Source organism: Ranitomeya variabilis, chromosome 3 (genome assembly GCF_051348905.1).
Source record: "Ranitomeya variabilis isolate aRanVar5 chromosome 3, aRanVar5.hap1, whole genome shotgun sequence".
NCBI lineage: Eukaryota > Metazoa > Chordata > Amphibia > Anura > Dendrobatidae > Ranitomeya > Ranitomeya variabilis.
In genome coordinates, this window is record NC_135234.1 from 72,282,629 (window position 1) to 72,303,246 (window position 20,618).

The 20,618-nt window shown below is 46.2% G+C and overlaps 1 protein-coding gene across 1 annotated transcript in view; it reads left to right on the forward strand.

The window, feature by feature from the left end:
* The first annotated feature begins 13,490 nt into the window (after positions 1-13,490).
* NIT2 (nitrilase family member 2) overlaps positions 13,491-20,618 on the forward strand; it is a 46,369-nt gene continuing 39,241 nt past the window's right edge. The window contains exon 1 of the mRNA XM_077294143.1: positions 13,491-13,588. Within this exon, the coding sequence (XP_077150258.1) occupies positions 13,564-13,588 (25 nt within the window). The 5' untranslated portion in view covers positions 13,491-13,563. The remainder of the gene's footprint in view (positions 13,589-20,618) is intronic.

Below are 20,618 nucleotides of genomic sequence, written 5' to 3' on the forward strand. Positions count from 1 at the left end.
CGCTGGATGTATACACTGTGCTATATAGGCTGCATGTATACACTGTGCTATATATGCTGGATGTATACAATGTGCTATATATGCTGGATGAATACATTGCTGTATATGCTGGATGTATACACTGTGCTATATATGCTGGATGTATACACTGTGCTTTATAAGCTGGATCTATTCACTGCTATATATGCCGGATGTATACACTGTACAATATATGCTGGATGTATACACTGTGCTATATATGCTGGATGTATACACTGTGCTATATATGCTGGATGTATATACTGTGCTTTATAAGCTGGATGTATACACTGTGCTAGATATGCTGGATGTATACACTGTGCTATATACGCTGGATGTATAAACAGTGCTATATATGCTTTATGTTTACATTGTGCTATATATGCTGGATGTATACTCTGTGCTATATATGCTAGATGTATACACTGTGCTATATATGCTGGGTTTTTAGACTGTGCTCTGTATGCTGGATGTATACATTGCATTATAAGCAGGATGTATACAGAGTGCTATATATATTGGATGTATACACTGTGCTATATATGCTGGATATATACACTGTGCTATATATGCTGGATGTGTACACTGTTTTATATGCTGGATGTACACACTGTGCTGTATAAGCTGGATCTATACACTGTGCTTTATAAGCTGGATATATACACTGCTATATATGCTGGATGTATGCATTGTGCTATATGTGCTGGATGTATACACTGTGCTATATGTGCTGGATGTATACACTGTGCTTTATAAGCTGGATGTATACACTGCTATATATGCTGGATGTACACACTGTGCTATATAAGCTGGATGTATATACTGTGCTTTATAAGTTGGATGTATACAGTATGCTATATATGCTGGATGTATACTTTGTGCTATATATTCAGGATGTATACACTGTGCTGTATATGCTGGATGTATACAATGTGCTTTGTAAGCTGGATGTATACAGTGTGCCTTATATGCTGGATGTATACACTGTGCTATATATGCCAGATGTATATACTGTGCTTTATAGCTGGATGTATACACTGTGCTATATATGCTGGATGTATACACTGTGCTATACAAGCTGGATGTATACAATGTGCTATATATATTGTATGAATACACTATGCTATATATGCTGGATGTATACACTGTGCTATACATGCTGGATGTGTACACTGTGCTCTATTTACGCTGGATGTACACAATGTGCTATATATACTGGATATATACACTGTGCTATATATGCTGGACCTATACACTGTGCTATATACGCTGGATGTACACAATGTGCTATATATACTGGATGTATACACTGTGCTATATAGGCTGCATGTATACACTGTGCTATATATGCTGGATGTATACACTGTGCTATATATGCTGGATGTACACAATGTGCTATATATACTGGATGTTTACACTGTGCTATATATCCTGGATGTATACACTGTGCTATATATGCTGGATGAATATGTTGTGCTATATACGTTGGATGTATACACTGTGCTCTATTTACGCTGAATGTATGCACTGTGCTCTATTTATGCTATATATATATGCTGGATGTATACGCTGTGCTATATATGCTGGATGTATACACTGCATTATAAGCTGGATGTATACACTGTGCTATATACGCTGGATGTATACACTGTGCTATATACGCTGGGTGTATACACTGTGCTGTATATGCTGGATGTATACACCGTGGTATATATGCTGGATGTATACACTGTGCTTTATATGCTGGATGTATACACTGTGCTATATATGCTGGATGTATACACTGTGCTGGTATTTGCTGGATATATGCACTGTGCTATATATGCTAGATGTGTACACTGCTATATACGCTGGGTGTATTCACTGTGCTGTATATGCTGGATGTATACACTGTGCTATATTCGCTGGATGTATACACTGTGCTATATATGCTGGATGTATATATTGTGCTATATATGCTGGATGTATACACTGTGCTATATTCGCTGGATGTATACACTGTGCTATATATGCTGGATGTATATATTGTGCTATATATGCTAGATGTATACACTGTGCTATATACACTGGATATATACACTGTGCTTTATATGCTGGATGTATACAATGTGCTTTATATGCTGGATGTATACACTGTGCTATATATACTGGATGTATACACTGTGCTATATATACTGGATGTATACACTGTGCTATGTGTGCTGGATGTATATACTGTGCTTTATAAGTTGGATGTATACACTATGCTATATATGCTGGATGTATACATTGTGCTATATATTCTGGATGTATACACTGTGCTGTAGATGCTGGATATATACACTGTGCTTTATATGCTGGATGTATACACTGTGCTATATACGCTGGATGTATACACTGTGCTATATATGCTAGATTTGTATACTGTGCTATATACGCTGGATGTATACACTGTGCTATATATGCTGGATGTATATATTGTGCTATATATGCTAGATGTATACACTGTGCTATATACACTGGATGTATACACTGTAGTATACATACTGTATATGCTGGATGTATATATTGTGCTATATATGCTGGATATGTGCACTGTGCTGTAGATGCTGTATATTTACACTGTGATTTATATGCTGGATGTATACACTGTGCTATATACGCTGGATGTATACACTGTGTTGTATATGCTGGATATATACACTGTGCTATATACGCTGAATGTATACACTGTGTTGTATATGCTGGATATATACACTGTGTGTAACTCCGCTGTGTTTATACCTTGTTTTTTCGGCGTTACTTTTGCATGTCTGTGCTTTAACCCTTGCTCCTCTCCCCCTAACTTGCAGGTATACTGTAGTCTGTTACCTGTATGGATGCGGCTAAGTTCCCTGTGCTGCTGCGTAGCTGTACATGTGCTGTGATGTCTTTGCTCTGCTGCATGACCACTCCCATGTGCTGTCCCTGGCTGCCGCTGTGGAATCTATCCGCGGCTTGCAAGGTCCTCTGCAGCTGGTGCACGACTTTCCACGTGTGTTCAGTTTAGCAGTCACTGCCAGGTGCCCTAAGCCACAGTTCCTGTGCGGTAATGGTTTCTGTTGTTTCTGTCGCGGCCACACCTACCCTGCTTTTATTACGGTTTGAGTGTGCACCTGTGTTGCTTCCTCAGCCTATTGCTGAGGGGCAGCTCCTATATAAACTCCCTCTTTCCTGCTGGGCGTTGCCAGAGCATTGTATTGTGTTTCTGTGTCTTGCCTTGTGAGTTGGGTATCCAGCTCCTGTTCTGTCTGCAGTATGTTCTGGGAGAGCTGATACCTGTCTTCCGCCTGTTCTGGGGGCAGAGTACCCAGATCCGCCTATCCTGGAGGCTGCATATCCAGATCTGATTTTTTTTTGGTTTTTCCACCTAATCTGGGGGCAGAGTACCCAGACCCACCTATCCTGGAGGCTGCATATCCAGATCCATTTGTGTTTTGTTTTTCCGCCTAATCTGGGGGCAGAGTACCCAGACCCGCCTATCCTGGAGGCTGCATATCAAGTACCTGACCCTGTCTGAACTGTGTTCTCTGTTATGTTCCTGAAGTCCTTTTGTGTCTGACACCCCTAACCCAGTGACTGAACTTCCTGGGCTCATCCTTTAAAGATGTAGTCTGGTGTTTATGCTGAGCCCTTACTATGCTGTGCTCAGCCTGTTATGCGGTGCTAACCCCGTCTGGCCCAGGTCCAGTCCGGCGGTGCTTGCACCATCCCGCTTGAGTTCCTTCCTAGGTCCGATGCCCGGAGCCTGACGGCCGTAGTTAGGAACCTGATGACTACGGCTACCTGATCCTGTGCCATCTGAGTCTCAGCCGATGACCTGGGCTGCCTCTCCAGTGTCCCAGATGTCTATCCAGTATTCCTGATGTCCTGATGCCCTGCCTGTGTCCTGATGTCCTTCCTGTGTCCGATGTCCTGATGCCCTGGGCTGCCACGCCAGTGTCCTAGGCGATGACCTGGGCTGCCACGCCAGTGTCGCAGATGTCTATCCGTATTCCTGATGCCCTGCCTGTGTCCTGATGTCCTTCCTGCGTCCGATGTCCTGATGTCCTGGGCTGCCACTCCAGTGTTTCAGCCGATGACCTGTGCTGCCACGCCAGTGTCATGGATGTCTATCTTGATGTCCACTGTGTCCTGATGTCCAGCCTGTGTCCTGATGTCCTGCCTGTGACCCGATGTTCCACCGTTTCTCCGGGGTCCACCCTGTGATGACGTCTGTCCTGGGTTGGTGTCTGATGTTTTCCTGCTGAGCCTGTGCTACGCCTGAGGCCTGAGAGAGGCTGTCCTAGTAAGCCCGTGACAAATGACCCTGGACTGCATCAACCCGTGATGTCCTCCTGCCTTCGTCTGTTATCCTGAGACGTGTACCCTACTCTGATGTGTGGAATCGGGATCCTGTCATCATTATGTTTTGTTATGTACTGTTTTCATTTAAGTAAACTTTGTTTCTTCAAACCTGAAGTTGTGCGGTGTAATCTAGTTCTGCATATTGCCATCTTGTTCACATGCTCAGCTGCCACAGACCCTGCTCGCTGCCCTTCCCTAGTCTGGGTAGGTCCAGGTTACTCTATGTGGTTCAGAGGGTCCACATCGCGTTCCCATTTGGAGCACTCGCCCACGTCGTCATGGTTTGGTGACGTGGGGGCATCGGCTTGGCCGTGTTTACGGTCGCAGCCGTAACACTGTGCTATATATGCTAGATGTATACACTGTGCTATATATGCTGGATGTATACACTGTGCTATATATGCTGGATGTATATATTGTGCTTTATATGCTAGATGTATACACTGTGCTATATATGCTGGATGTATACACTGTGCTATATATGCTGAATGTATACAGTGTGCTATAAACGCTGGATGTATACACTGCTATATATGCTGGATGTATACACTGTGCTATATATAATCAACTAGAGAACATGGAGTACAAGAACACTAGTAAATTGGAAAGGTAAAAACACTAATTTTATTGCTGCATTTAAAATATACACAATACAAAAACAGCCCAATACGTGGGCACTGAACAAATAAGAGGAGCTATACTGGGAACCTGCTAGCACAGCAGGCTTACATGGACCAGAAATAGTACAAAATAAGGGCTGGTATGGCAGTACCAAGTGAGGTGGGAGGAGGGCACACATAGATACAAGATCTATTAGAACCTTATTAGGTATAGGTAAAGGGGCTGTGAGTAAATGCCATAGACACTGCCTTATAAAGCAAGCCCCCAAGAGTCCCACGTATCCCAGAGGTTAGCTGAAACTCACCCATAGTAGCCGGTATAAAGTATAAGTCCTCCCACTGAGACCCCTTGACGCACGTTTCGCATGGATGCTTCTTCAAGAAGGGGAATAGCATATGTTGTGTCCCCATGGTTTAAATAGTACAGCCCCCAGCTGCCGGCATACGCAGCGCACGCGTACCGGAAACTGTGCACCGGAGGTGGCCCTCTCTCCCCGCGGCCGTCAGTACAGTGTGCGCATGTGGGCAAAATCTTGCCCGGTGACGTCAGTAAGCATGCACACATCGCATCATATGATAACCGCAGGGACAAGAGGATAGTGCTCAGATCATAGCACGCGTGCGCACTCCGGCAGCCATATTGCCGAAGACCAAGACGGCGGCCATGAATAGGAGTAACATAGGAGAAGAGAGAAGCGATGCACTGTGTGAAGTGAGACGGTGCAAAGAATGATATGTGAGTAAAAATGTACATACTAAAAAAGAAAGGATAAGGACAAAGAGGAAAAGTGCAATATACAGCCAATATGACAAAGAACCCTGGCAAAAAGTGCATACAGTGCATGAAGTGCATAAGTAATTAAGTGACAAAGTGCACTGACATAATAAAGTTAAAAAAGGTTAAAAAGTGTATCGGAAATATGCTTGGTTAAACACCATCATAGAGATCCGTCTTGATTGTCCCAACATGGCAGGATCACCGTGCCTGTTCATTCGTCTTGTGTAGCAGCGATAAGATAGTGATGTCACCGGGAGGCATACGCCACCTCATGAGGCGTATGGACATATAACCACTATAGACATGATGTAAAGTCCATCTTAGATGTCCAGACATGGTGAGATTGCCGGCCAGTTTGTTCATCTCATATGGTAGAGGGGAGGCGGTAATACCACCGGAAGGTGTGCGCCAGCTCATGGGGCATGTAGACATATAAGCACTAAAAACTTTAAAAGACAACACAACAATTAGAACAATGCATAAAAAATAGGGTGAAGAAACTGAACACTTAAAATTAACTGTAAAGAACAGGAAATCTGCAGCACAGCGGACAAGGACAGAGGGCAACAAAAGGCCAGTAGTACAGGGTCCAACAGAGCAAGCCACTACAGGAAAGAAGCAAAAGACAACTTCTCATTCAGTCCCTTGGGGGTCATGGTGTCAAGGGTGACGATCCACCTGCACTCACGTTGAGCAAGAATTTGATTAAGGTTCCCACCCCTAATTCCACCATGGATCTTATCTATCCCCCGCACCTTCAGGCCGCTAGGATCAGATCCATGAAAGGATCTAAAATGTCTCGGTAATGTTTTGAGGGACGCCAAAGCCTCGGCGTCCTCAATATCTCTAGCGGCCCTAATATCCCGCACATGCTCACGCGTCCTGACTTTCAACTCCCTTGATGTTAGGCCAATATGTATGAGGGAGCATGGGCAGGTGGCATAATAGATTAAATGGGTGGTATTACAGGAAATGTAGTCGCGAATCTTAAACTCTCTGTTCCCATCAGACGATTTAAAAGTGCCACATCGCAGGATGTTGGGACATGCGACACAGGAACCGCAGGGGAAACAGCCAACTCTACAAGCCCCAGAATTAAACAAAATCTGAGGTTTCGTGACATGGTGGCTTTTGACAAGATAGTCACTCAAATTTTTCCCCCCGTGCTGTGTCATTTAGGGACTCAATGGTAAATGTGCCGCAAGAGCACCATCAGTATGAAGAACCGACCAATGTTTAGACAAGATCCCATGGATCTGCTCCCAGCGGCAATTAGAGGTAGAGATGAATCTAGTCTCATTCGATGCCTCTCGGAGCTTAATTTTAGGCACTGGAAGATTTTCCCTTTTGACTATATCCCCTTTCCTTAAAACGATCCATAAGGGTTACTGATTGTTGCTCAAAGCGGGCATCTGTCGAGCACACCCGTCTGTTCCTCAAGAATTGACCAACTGGGATGGCTTTGATAGTCGAATAACTATGTGCTGAGGAGGCATGTAGTAAGGAGTTAACCGCAGTATCCTTGCTGTATAAATCAGTTTCAATAGCTCTGTCCTCTCCGACGCATAGAGTGATATCAACAAAATCGATTTGGTGTGTGTGATACTTAAACGTAAATTTCAAGTTAAGCAAATTAGTGTTAAGAAGTGGAAGAGGCTGGTCTCGTCACCCCTCCAGATCATCAGCACGTCGTCAATGTAACGAAACCAGCCCACCACTGGATCCGCGGCGTGCGCTCTGTCGCCCTGGAAAACCTGCCGCTCCCAAAAACCAAGGAACAGGTTTGCATATGACGGAGCACAAGCCGCGCCCATGGCTGTACCTTGAATTTGCGAATAAAACCTGTCTTTAAATACAAAAAAATTGTGTGTTAAAACAAATTCCAATAAATCCAAAATGAAATCAGAAAAATGGCCATCCCAGTTTGTAGTCTCAAGGAAGAAGCGGGCAGCCCGGAGGCCGTCGCTGTGCCTAATGGAGGTGTTAAGGGACTCAATGTCAATCGTTGCCAAGAGCATGTTCTCCTCGAGGGAAAGCCCATTAACCCGGGTCAATACATTCATTGTGTCTCTGACATAGGAGGGAAGCGTCTCCGCCAATGGTTTTAAATAGTGATCAATGTATTTTCACACGTTATCACACAACCCTCCTATGCAAGAGACAATGGGTCGGCCCGGGGGGTTCTGCAGATCCTTATGCACCTTAGGCAATAAGTAAAAGGTCGGCACTTTGGCGTGCTTAGGTAACATACCATTAAGGATCTTCCTCGGAACAATACCCAGCTCATCAGCATTAGCAATAATGCTCTCAAGCTGACCCGCAAAGGAATTAATTGGATTCTGAGGTAGTAATCGGTAAGTTTTCTTGTCTCTTAACTAGCGGAGTGCCTCCCTCTCGTATCGGTCAATCGGCCACAGAAAAAATCACAGAGAAAAAAGCAGAGATGGTTACCTGCCGAAGCCTCCAAACAAATGCACCAGCAGGGCACATCGGATCCGATTAATGATGGCAACAACACAGGTGCAAAAAATACCGATGAAACAACCACTTTCAGCCACATTTTGTAGCACTGGGCAGCCCGCCTGTATGTGCGTTAGTAATAGGCTGTAGACCAGATGCTCTGCATTGCTTGTGTGAACAATGCCACTTACAGACTATTATCGTTTATCTTTTTGTGCACTAATGCCAAACAACCAATACTGGATTGAAAGTGGTTGTTTCATCGGTATTTTTTGCACCTGTGTTGTTGCCATCATTAATCGGGTCCCATGCGCCCTGCTGGTGCATTTGTTTGGAGGCTTCAGCAGGTAACCATCTCTGCTTTTTTCTCTGTGATTTTTTTGTCAATTTTCTGGAGGATTTTTAAGTCCTCTTTGTGTGTCTGTGAGCTTTTACTCAATTGGCCACAGCACCACGTTTCCCCCCTTGTCCTCCGGTTTGATAACCACCGTGTCAAGTGATTGCAACTCCTTCAGAGCGCTTCTTTATGGTGCTGTCAGATTGTCATTGCGCACAAACCCAGAGATGTTTTTAAGATCCTGGGTGACCAATTTGCAAAATATGTGTACTTGGGGACAAACAGACAAGGGGGGGGAACGACAGTGACTTAGGCATAATAGAGCGTGGTAAGGTACCTAAATCTTCGATGTGTTGTTCCCTCAAAAGCTCTTCCAAAGTGGCAAGTGCTTGTTGTTCCATCGGACTAGTAAGGCCCAAGCCAAGGTCTGCTTGATGATGTAATTTTTTGAGGACTAGCTTGTGGCAGAAAAGATGCAGGTCTTTTAGGACTGTAAAATAGTCAAAACCGTTACAGGGTACAAAATTCAAGCTTAACCTTAGTAAGTCTAATTGTGTTTCGGACAGGGGGATAGAGGAAAGATTAATTACCTGCAGGCCGGTGTTTTTGGCCTTGCGGTCATACGCAGGTGAGGGGGCTAATTTCCTCCTGTTGGTACGTCGTCCCCTGGTGTTCTTAAATGGTTGTACAGTCCTAACATTCTCATTTCCAGAGATTCTGGTCTGATCGGATTTAATGCTCATTCCATCCATTGAGGCAAGGGAGGAGACAGAGCCGGAAAGTGATGGAAGACTGGAGCGGGACCTGATAGGTCTATTCCTCCACTTATAAACCCGGTTTTCCCTGGATGCAGGGCCGGACTGGTCATCGGGCACTTCTGGCAAATGCCAGAAGGGCCGGTCCCTCTAATCGGCCGCTCAGTCACCTCCCTCTTCAGCGTGCACGTCAGGCAGCATTAGCTTGCCGTGCACACAGAATCACGCTGCAGTGCACTGATGAAACCAGCAGGACCAGGGGGGCGGCTCTGTGCTGTCCTGTGCCGCCCCCTTCCTTGGCCCTGCTGATTTCATTTCTGCTGCGTGATCATGTACACAAGAAGCAGGGGGCGCTGTACAGGTCCCTGTGCAGAAGTTGTAGGCCTCCCGGCACTGTACTGAACCATAGAGTTGTACAAGTGCAGGCCAGCCATTCCAGGTTTACAGACACACATAATGGGAGGGTGGACGTCACCTGCGAGCCGCCGAGATCAGAGGAGCTTCTGTGATGAGGTCAGCCAGCAGACAGGGGGCCGGGGCTGGAGGTCACTGGCAGGTTCGGATCTTGCCTTTTGGTATCTGCAGTCGAGCTGAGGCAGGTGAGATTTATTGCGCAGCTTGAAGCTTGACACAGATCTGGTCGCGCTGTCAGTGGGGTCATCAGCTCCAGTGTGGCCTGATCTGTGTGTAAGAACAAGCTGCAGCAATAACTCACAGCAGGCAGCTGTATACAGGATCATAGGCTGATCACTCCTGAGCCTGGCTGCAGGACATCATACACTGCATATATATATATATAGAGCCACCATATATTATAATATCATGTATGCCCTGTAGCCCGGTCCAGGAGCGATCAGTCAGTGCATATATCTTAGTATACACAGTGTATAGGAGAATATGTCACTGACATATCCTATACTGTGTGCACAGACATCTGATCTTATATACAGGATAATCAGTGATGATATAAGACCTGATGTCTATATACATAGTGTAATATATAACACTAGCTGAAGAGCCCGGCGTTGCCCAGGCAAAGTAACTGCCGTCCCGCTCTCTCCCTCTGCAGCCCCACTCTCCACTCGCCGTCCTGCTTTGTCCCTCAGCAGCTCCGCAGCCCCGCTGTCTCCCTCCGCAGCCCAGCTGTCTATCCACCGTTACGCTCTCTCCTTCTGCAGCCCCACTCTACAATCACCGTCCCGCATTCTCCTTCTACAGCCCCGCTCTCCCCCTCAGCAGCCCCGCTCTCCACTGGCCGTCCCGCTGTCTCCCTCTGCAGCCCCGCTCTCCAATGTCCATCTGGCGCTCTCCATCCACAGCCCCGCTCCACTTGCCGTCCCTCTCTGTACTCACCGTCCCGCTCTCCACCCACCGTCCCGCTCTCCATTCATCCATCTACATGAGGTCTGGCATTGTCCTGCATTAGGAGGAACCCAAGGCCAACCGCACCAGCATATGGTCTCACAAGGGGTCTGAGGATCTCATCTTGGTACCTAATGGCAGTCAGTTTACCTGTGGCGAGCACATGGAGGGCTGTGCGGCCCTCCAAAGAAATGCCACCCCACACCATTACTGACCCACTGCCAAACCGGTCATGCTGAAGGATGTTGCAGACAGCAGATCGCTCTCCATGGCATCTCCAGACTCTTTCACATCTGTCACATGTGCTCAGTGTGAACCTGCTTTCATCTGTGAAGAGCACAGGACGCCAGTGGCGAATTTGCCAATTCTGGTGTTCTGTGGCAAATGCCAAGCATCCTGCACGGTGTTGGACTGTGAGCACAACCTCCATCTGTGAACGTCGGGCACTGAGACCATCCTCATGGAGTCGGTTTCTAACCATTTGTGAAGACACATGCACATTTGTGGCCTGCTGGAGGTCATTTTGCAGGGCTCTGGCAGTGCTCCTCCTTGCACAAAGGCTGAGGTAGCGGCCCTGCTGCTGGGTTGTTGCCCTCCTATGGCCCCCTCCATGTCTCCTGGTGTCCTGGCCTGTCTCCTGGTAGCGCCTCAAGCCTCTGGACCCTACGCTGACAGACACAGCAAACCTTCTTGCCACAGCTTGCATTGATGTGCCATCCTGGATGAGCTGCACTACTTGAGCCATTTGTGTGGGCTGTAGAGTCCGTCTCATGCTTCCGTGAATGTAAAAGCACTACCAACATTCAGAAGTGACCAAAACATCAGCCAGAAAGCATTGGTACTGAGATGTGATCTGTGGTCCCCACCTGCAGAACCACTCCTTTATTGAGTGTCTTGATAATTGCCAATAATTTCATCTGCTGTCTATTCCATTTGCACAACAGCATGTGAAACTGATTGTCAGTGTTGCTTCCTAAGTGGACAGTTTGATTTCACAGAAGTTTGATTTACTTGGAGTGCTATACTGTTGTTGTTTAGGTGTTCCCTTTATTTTTTTGAGCAGTGTATATAACTGTACTGTGATCTCTTATATGTTCTGCAGAGCTGATATCTACCAGTATATGGTCACGATATGGCGGTAACACAGATCTTGGCCTTTGTAGAGATTTTTGGTGGCTTAGTGGCTAGCACTATTGCTTTGCAACATTGGGGTCCTGAGTTCAAATCTTACTAAGGACAACATCTGCAAGGTGTTTGTATGTTCTTGTGTATGTGTTCGTGTGGGTTTCTTCTGGGTACTCTGGTTTTCTCCCACACTCCAATGACTCATAGGGAATGTAGATTGTGAGCCCCAATGGGGGCAGTAAAGATAACATCTGTGGAATGAATGGCGCTATATCAGTGAGTAAAAATAAATAGATAAATATTAGCTCAGTGGGTATATGGCTCTTTGCATCATTGTCCATCAGGTATATGAAGATGCCGCAGCATCATCTTCATTATCTATGAGACTCAGCTCTGTGTGTAAAATAGCAGCTTTGCCCGATCCTGCACCTAAGAGCAATAAAAAGGACTGAGCTGCAATACTGGGCACAGCTCTATATTATATAGTCGTGTTACACGCACCGCACTTCTTGTGACCTATAGGTACACATAGATATTACATATTCACCATGCGACAAGTGGGCCTGTGTACCTTCAAATGCCAGGGCTGAATTTTAGTCCCAGTCCGGCCCTGCACCAGACCAGGCGTCATCTTCAAATTTCCCTGCGAAAATGCACTTCCACTCTTTGGATTCCTACTACTGTAATTCCTCCTTTACTTTCACCTTTGACCAGCAGATGGCGGTGTTCACTTGCAGTTACTCAGGCATCATCTGTACTCGTCTTCTCTCTTGGCTGCCTCCTTACACACACACCCCTGCAGGTCCCGATCAGGACCTTTATGGAGGTTGCAGCAGAGCATTTGCAGGGTCTTCCACTTGATTAACTTAAAGGGAACCTGTCCGCAGATTTTGCCAATATAAGATATGGCCACTGCCTTTCAGGGCTTATCTACAGCATAATATAAGCCCCCGATCTGACGTGCAAGTGAAAAAATAAGTTTTATCATACTCACCTTGGGGGGGGGGGGGCAGTCCGGTCCGATGGGTGTCGCAGGTTCGGTGCCTCCCATCTTCTTGCGATGCCGCCCTCCTGTTGCTTCCTCGCTCCCCGACATTGCGCTTCTGCGCAGGGTTACTGATTTACCCTGTTGAGGGCAGCGTACAGTACTGCAGTGCGCAGGCGCCAGGAAAGGTCAGAGAGACCCAGCGCCTGCGCACTGCAGTACTCTGCTCTGCCCTCAACAGGACAAATCCGTACCCCTGCGCCGGAGCCGCGCTAGAAGGAAGTATGAAGATGCGAGGCGCCGGAGTGTAATCTAACCTCTTTTTCTCATCTTTCAGGATACATCGGGGGCTTATCTAGAGCATTCCAGAATGCTGTAGATAAGCCCCTGATGCCGGTGAGCTTACCTCACCATCGATTTTGGGGGTGACTGATTCCCTTTAATGGCGCTCTTACACACAGCCCTGCTTGTGGTCTCCATTCCTGCTCCTCGCCGTGAGAACAATTTAGAATAAAAATGACAACCAGTAATATGGCGTCGTGGTCAGCAATGTGGCAGCATTCGGTGCCAGCACTGCTAGACTCGGCCCCTGAGCCGGGGAGTGCAGCGCGGAGCCGCCATCCAGCAGTACTCGTGTAGCATTAGCCAGAACTACATCTCCCACAATCCTCCGGGGCAGACAGGACGCGTTTCCACGCCCGCTTCCGGGTTTGGTGAATGATTGACAGGTGTGTGTCGCTGCTGCAGCTCGCGGCAGTATGCAGACAGCTCGAGCTATGGCGAGTGAGTACCGATGTGAGTGCGGGGTGACGGTCTAGGAGCGCCCTCTCCTCCGCTGCCTGGCACTGCCAGGGGGAGATTCAGGGGCACATTTAGGAGCTGTACCAGATAATAGTCAGGACAGGAGACGTACGAGGTGACATGGTGAACAGCAGGGGCTGCAGCTGGTGGGAGTGCTGCCACCCCCAATAGTCAGGACATGCTGGGAGTCGTGATCTTCTGGCCTCTAGCAGATCAGTCAGTGCTGGGAAATACGTGTGTATGAGGATTACCGAACATTTCCAAGAGGAATAACAGAGGGACTCTGCCCAGCAGAAGTAAAGCCCCTCACACATTCCACCCCTCTTCCCAAACGACAATGTTTGTGACCGCTGCAGCTAATCACAGACTGTCACCATCCGTGTCAGACCAGGGTGCTGAGGGCTCGCTGTCTGCGGTGACAGGTTCCCCTAATGGACCCCCCATGTGCCCAGGAGGCTGTTATCTGGGGTCAGGAGGTCTCTGTCCATGTGTGGCCTTACTCTGACTGACCCCCTTGTAGTGCCAGGGCCTGGGGGGCACCAGCAGCATGATGAGGTGTACTGTGCCAAGCACGGCTCATGTAGGGGGTGTGAGGACCGGGCCCACCCAGGGACGCACCGGTTCTCCTGTGGGCCGGTCCGAGCCTGGCCACCACTCATTGCTGCAGCGAGGTGATGAGGACCCCAAGGGAAGCACTGAGGTTCTCATGTATTTTTATTCTTTATAAAAGGTAAATCGGCAGAATGTGCACATGTAGGTGCGGGTTTCCCTGCGGCTTTGGTTTTCTGCATGTGATGATTTCTCCTTAGTCAGCCTGGGTTTCCCCTATTGGATAATAGAGGGGGTTTTCTCCTATGTCATCTATTTATCTAACAGCGCACATAAGTCTGGGATCACATGAAGACTTTAGTCGCGACACAGGTCACACGGCCAAAGATTGCTCAATGCCGCGGCTACATCGCAGCGAAGTGGGGTCACACTGTGACCTGAAAGTCCTAAAAAGTCCGAACATGTAAGATTTTTGGCAGCTTGTTTATCACAGTACCTCATCTGTGCTAGTGTGACCCCATTCATTTGCATTATGCTCTGATCTGACCTGTGTCGTGGCCAAAGTCACAATGTAGCCCCAGGCTTAAAGGGGTGGTCTGAAGCCAAACTAATTTTCATTCTAAATCCCCATGTATTTAGTGCCACAATGTAAGCTATTTTCTAATATACTTCTATTAAAAATTCCCTAACTGCACTATCTAACTTCTGTTCTATTTTTTTCCTATTTCCTGTCTGATGATGCTTTGAGAATCCCAGTACATGCCGCTCTGTCGGGTCAGATCAGTAATAATCAGCCGGGAACAGAGGGGGGACGGTGGCCGCAGCCTCTCGGGGGACGGTGGCCGCAGCCTCTCGGGGGACCTTGGCCGCAGCCTCTCGGGGGACGGTGGCCGCAGCCTCTCGGGGGACGGTGGCCGCAGCCTCTCGGGGGACGGTGGCCGCAGCCTCTCGGCGGACGGTGGCCGCAGCCTCCCGGCGGACGGTGGCCGCAGCCTCTGCCCTGTTATGATAATGCTTTATTGCATGCACTGGAGATTCTGAAACGAAGGAAATAGGAAGACTAGAATAGCAGTTAGATTGTGTAGTTAGGGGACGATAGGGAATCTTTTATACAAGTATATTATAAAATAGCTTAGATAACGGCACAAAATAGATAGGGTGTTAGAATGATATTTAGTTTGACTTCTGGCCACCCCTTTAACCCCTTCCTGACATCTGACGTACTATCCCGTCGAGGTGGGGTGGGCCCGTATGACCGCCGACGGGATAGTACGTCATACGCGATCAGCGGCGCTCACGGGGGGAGCGCCGCCGATCGCGGCCGGGTGTCAGCTGATTATCACAGCTGACATCCGGCACTATGTGCCAGGAGCGGTCACGGACCGCCCCCGGCACATTAACCCCCGGCACACCGCGATCAAACATGATCGCGATGTGCCGGCGGTGCAGGGAAGCATCGCGCAGGGAGGGGGCTCCCTGCGGGCTTCCCTGAGCCCCCCGCAGCAACGCGATGTGATCGCGTTGCTGCGAGGGTCTTACCTCCCTCCCTGCAGCTCCCAGACCCGGATCCAAGATGGCCGCGGATCCGGGTCCTGCAGGGAGGGAGGTGGCTTCACAGACGCCTGCTCAGAGCAGGCACTGTGAAGCAGCCTGCACTTTCCTCAGATCGGTGATCTGTCAGAGTGCTATGCAAACTGGCAGATCACCGATCTGTATTGTCCCCCCCTGGGGCAAAGTAAAAAAGTTAAAAAAAATTTTTTCCAAATGTGTAAAAAAAAAAAAAAAAAAATATTCCAAAATAATGAAAAAAAAAAAAAAATATTATTCCCATAAATACATTTCTTTATCTAAATAAAATAAAAAAAACAATAAAAGTACACATATTTAGTATCGCCGCGTCCGTAACGACCCAACCTATAAAACTGCCCCACTAGTTAACCCCTTCAGTAAACACCGTAAGAAAAAAAAAAAAAAAACGAGGCAAAAAACAACGCTTTATTACCATACCGCCGAACAAAAAGTGGAATAACACGCGATCAAAAAGACGGATATAAATAACCATGGTACCGCTGAAAACGTCATCTTGTACCGCAAAAAACGAGCCGCCATACAGCATCATCAGCAAAAAAATAAAAAAGTTATAGTCCTGAGAATAAAGCGATACCAAAATAATTATTTTTTCTATAAAATAGTTTTTATCGTATAAAAGCGCCAAAACATAAAAAAATTATATAAATGAGATATCGCTGTAATCGTACTGACCCGACGAATAAAACTGCTTTATCAATTTTACCAAACGCGGAACGGTATAAACGCCTCTCCCAAAAGAAATTCATGAATAGCTGGTTTTTGGTCATTCTGCCTCACAAAAATCGGAATAAAAAGTGATCAAAAATGGTCACGTGTCCGAAAATGTTACCAATAAAAACGTCAACTCGTCCCACAAAAAACAAGACCTCACATGACTCTGTGGACCAAAATGTGGAAAAATTATAGGTCTCAAAATGTGGAGACGCAAAAACTTTTTTGCTATAAAAAGCGTCTTTTAGGCTGGTTTCACACTTGCGTTTTTATCTGCATGCGTTTTTTAAAAAAACGCATGTGTGAAAAAACGCATGTAAACGTGGTAAAACGCATGCGTTTTTAGACGCATGCGTTTTTATAGAAAAACACAAGAAAACAAACGAAAAAAAAAACCCTACCCCTAACCCTACCCCTAACCTGAAATACGTGGCACTAAAATATACGTTTATATACGTATATAAGTGCCACGATATTTCAGTGGCCACGTATATAAGTGCCACGTATATAAGTGCCACGTATATAAGTGCCACGTACTTAAGTGCCACGTACTTAAGTGCCACGTACTTAAGTGCCACGTACTTAAGTGCCACGTACTTAAGTGCCACGTATTTACGTGCCACGTATTTACGTGCCACGTACTTAAGTGCCACGTATTTACGTGCCACGTATTTACGTGCCACGTATTTACGTGCCACGTATTTACGTGCCACGTATTTACGTGCCACGTATTTACGTGCCACGTACTTAAGTGCCACGTACTTAAGTGCCACGTATTTACGTGCCACGATATTTCAGTGCCACGTATAACCACATAGTTATAGTATTTATAGTACGTGGCACTGAAATACGTGGCACTGAAACACGTGGCACTGAAACACGTGGCACTGAAACACGTGGCACTTAAATACGTGGCACTTAAATATGTGGCACTTAAATACGTGGCACTTAAATACGTGGCACTTATGACTGTCAGAAAATGTTCATTAAACGGTTAGAGGTGAGGTTAGGGGTAGGGTTAGGGTTACTGTTGGGATTAGGGTTAGGGGTGTGTTTGGGTTAGGGTTTCAGGTAGAATTGGGGAGTTTCCACTGTTCAGGCACATCAGGGGCTCTCCAAACGCGACATGGCGTCCGATCTCAATTCCAGCCAATTCTGCGTTGAAAAAGTAAAACAGTGCTCCTTCCCTTCCGAGCTCTCCCGTGCGTCCAAAAAGGGGTTTATCCCAACATATGGGTTATCAGCGTACTCGGGACAAATTGAACAACAACTTCTGGGGTCCAAGTTCTCTTGTTATCCTTGGGAAAATAAAAATTTGGGGGGCTAAAAATCATTTTTGTGGGAAAAAAATATGTTTTATTTTCACGGCTCTGCGTTGTAAACTGTAGTGAAACACTTGGGGGTTCAAAGTTCTCACAACACATCTAGATAAGTTCCTTGGGAGGTCTAGTTTCCAATATGGGGTCACTTGTGGGGGGTTTGTACTGTTTGGGTACATCAGGGGCTCTGCAAATGCAACGTGACGCCTGCAGACCAATCCATTTAAGTCTGCATTCCAAATGGCGCTCCTTCCCTTCCGAGCTCTGTCATGTGCCCAAACAGTGGTTACCCCCCACATAGGGGGTATCAGCGTACTCAGGACAAATTGGACAACAACTTGTAGGGTCCAATTTATTCTGTTACCCTTGTAAAAATACAAAGCTGGGGGCTAAAAAATCATTTTTGTGAAAAAAAAAAAGAATTTTTATTTTCACGGCTTTGCGTTACAAACTGTAGTGAAATACTTGGGGGTTCAAAGTTCTCACAACACATCTAGATAAGTTCCTTGGGAGGTCTAGTTTCCAATATGGGGTCACTTGTGGGGGGTTTGTACTGTTTGGGTACATCAGGGGCTCTGCAAATGCAACGTGACGCCTGCAGACCAATCCATTTAAGTCTGCATTCCAAATGGCGCTCCTTCCCTTCCGAGCTCTGTCATGTGCCCAAACAGTGGTTACCCCCCACATAGGGGGTATCAGCGTACTCAGGACAAATTGGAAAACAACTTTTAGGGTCCAATTTATTCTGTTACCCTTGTAAAAATACAAAGCTGGGGGCTAAAAAATCATTTTTGTGAAAAAAAAAAGAATTTTTATTTTCACGGCTTTGTGTTACAAACTGTAGTGAAACACTTGGGGGTTCAAAGTTCTCACAACACATCTAGATAAGTTCCTTGGGAGGTCTAGTTTCCAATATGGGGTCACTTGTGGGGGGTTTGTACTGTTTGGGTACATCAGGGGCTCTGCAAATGCAACGTGACGCCTGCAGACCAATCCATTTAAGTCTGCATTCCAAATGGCGCTCCTTCCCTTCCGAGCTCTGTCATGCGCCCAAACAGTGGTTACCCTCCATATATGGGGTATCAGCGTACTCAGGACAAATTGGACAACAACTTTTGGGGTCCAGTTTATTCTGTTACTCTTGTAAAAATACAAAAGCTGGGGGCTAAAAAATCATTTTTGTGAAAAAAAAAAAAGAATTTTTATTTTCACGGCTCTGCGTTATAATCTGTAGTGAAACACTTGGGGGTGCAAAGCTCTCAAAACACATCTAGATAAGTTCCTTAGGGGGTCTAATTTCCAAAATGGTGTCATTTGTGGGGGGTTTCAATGTTTAGGCACATCAGGGGCTCTCCAAACGCAACATGGCGTCCCATCTCAATTCCAGTCAATTTTGCATTGAAAAGTCAAATGGCGCTCCTTCCCTTCCAAGCTCTGCCATGCGCCCAAACAGTGGTTTACCCCAACATATGGGGTATCTGCGTACTCAGGACAAATTGCACAACGTTTTTTGGGGACCAATTTCTTCTCTTACCCTTGGGAAAATAAAAAATTGGGGGCGAAAAGATCATTTTTGTGAAAAAATATGATTTTTTATTTTTACGGCTCTGCATTATAAACTTCTGTGAAGCACTTGGTGGGTCAAAGTGCTCACCACACATCTAGATAAGTTCCTTAGGGGGTCTACTTTCCAAAATGGTGTCACTTGTAGGAGGTTTCAATGTTTAGGCACATCAGGGGCTCTCCAAACGCAACATGGCGTCCCATCTCAATTCCAGTCAATTTTGCATTGAAAAGTCAAATGGCGCTCCTTCACTTCCGAGCTCTGCCATGCGCCCAAACAGTGGTTTACCCCAACATATGGGGTATCTGCGTACTCAGGACAAATTGCACAACATTTTTTGGGGACCAATTTCTTCTCTTACCCTTGGGAAAATAAAAAATTGGGGGCGAAAAGATCATTTTTGTGAAAAAATATGATTTTTTATTTTTACGGCTCTGCATTATAAACTTCTGTGAAGCACTTGGTGGGTCAAAGTGCTCACCACACATCTAGATAAGTTCCTTAGGGGGTCTACTTTCCAAAATGGTGTCACTTGTAGGGGGTTTCAATGTTTAGGCACATCAGGGGCTCTCCAAACGCAACATGGCGTCCCATCTCAATTCCAGTCAATTTTGCATTGAAAAGTCAAATGGCGCTCCTTCCCTTCCAAGCTCTGCCATGCGCCCAAACAGTGGTTTACCCCAACATATGGGGTATCTGCGTACTCAGGACAAATTGCACAACATTTTTTGGGGACCAATTTCTTCTCTTACCATTGGGAAAATAAAAAATTGGGGGCGAAAAGATCATTTTTGTGAAAAAATATGATTTTTTATTTTTACGGCTCTGCATTATAAACTTCTGTGAAGCACTTGGTGGGTCAAAGTGCTCACCACACATCTAGATAAGTTCCTTAGGGGGTCTACTTTCCAAAATGGTGTCACTTGTAGGGGGTTTCAATGTTTAGGCACATCAGGGGCTCTCCAAACGCAACATGGCGTCCCATCTCAATTCCAGTCAATTTTGCATTGAAAAGTCAAATGGCGCTCCTTCCCTTCCAAGCTCTGCCATGCGCCCAAACAATGGTTTACACCCACATATGGGGTATCAGCGTACTCAGGACAAATTGTACAACAACTTTTGCAGTCTATTTTCTCCTGTTACCCTTGGTAAAATAAAACAAATTGGAGCTGAAATAAATTTTGTGTGAAAAAAAATTAAATGTTCATTTTTATTTAAACATTCCAAAAATTCCTGTGAAACACCTGAAGGGTTAATAAACTTCTTGAGTGTGGTTTTG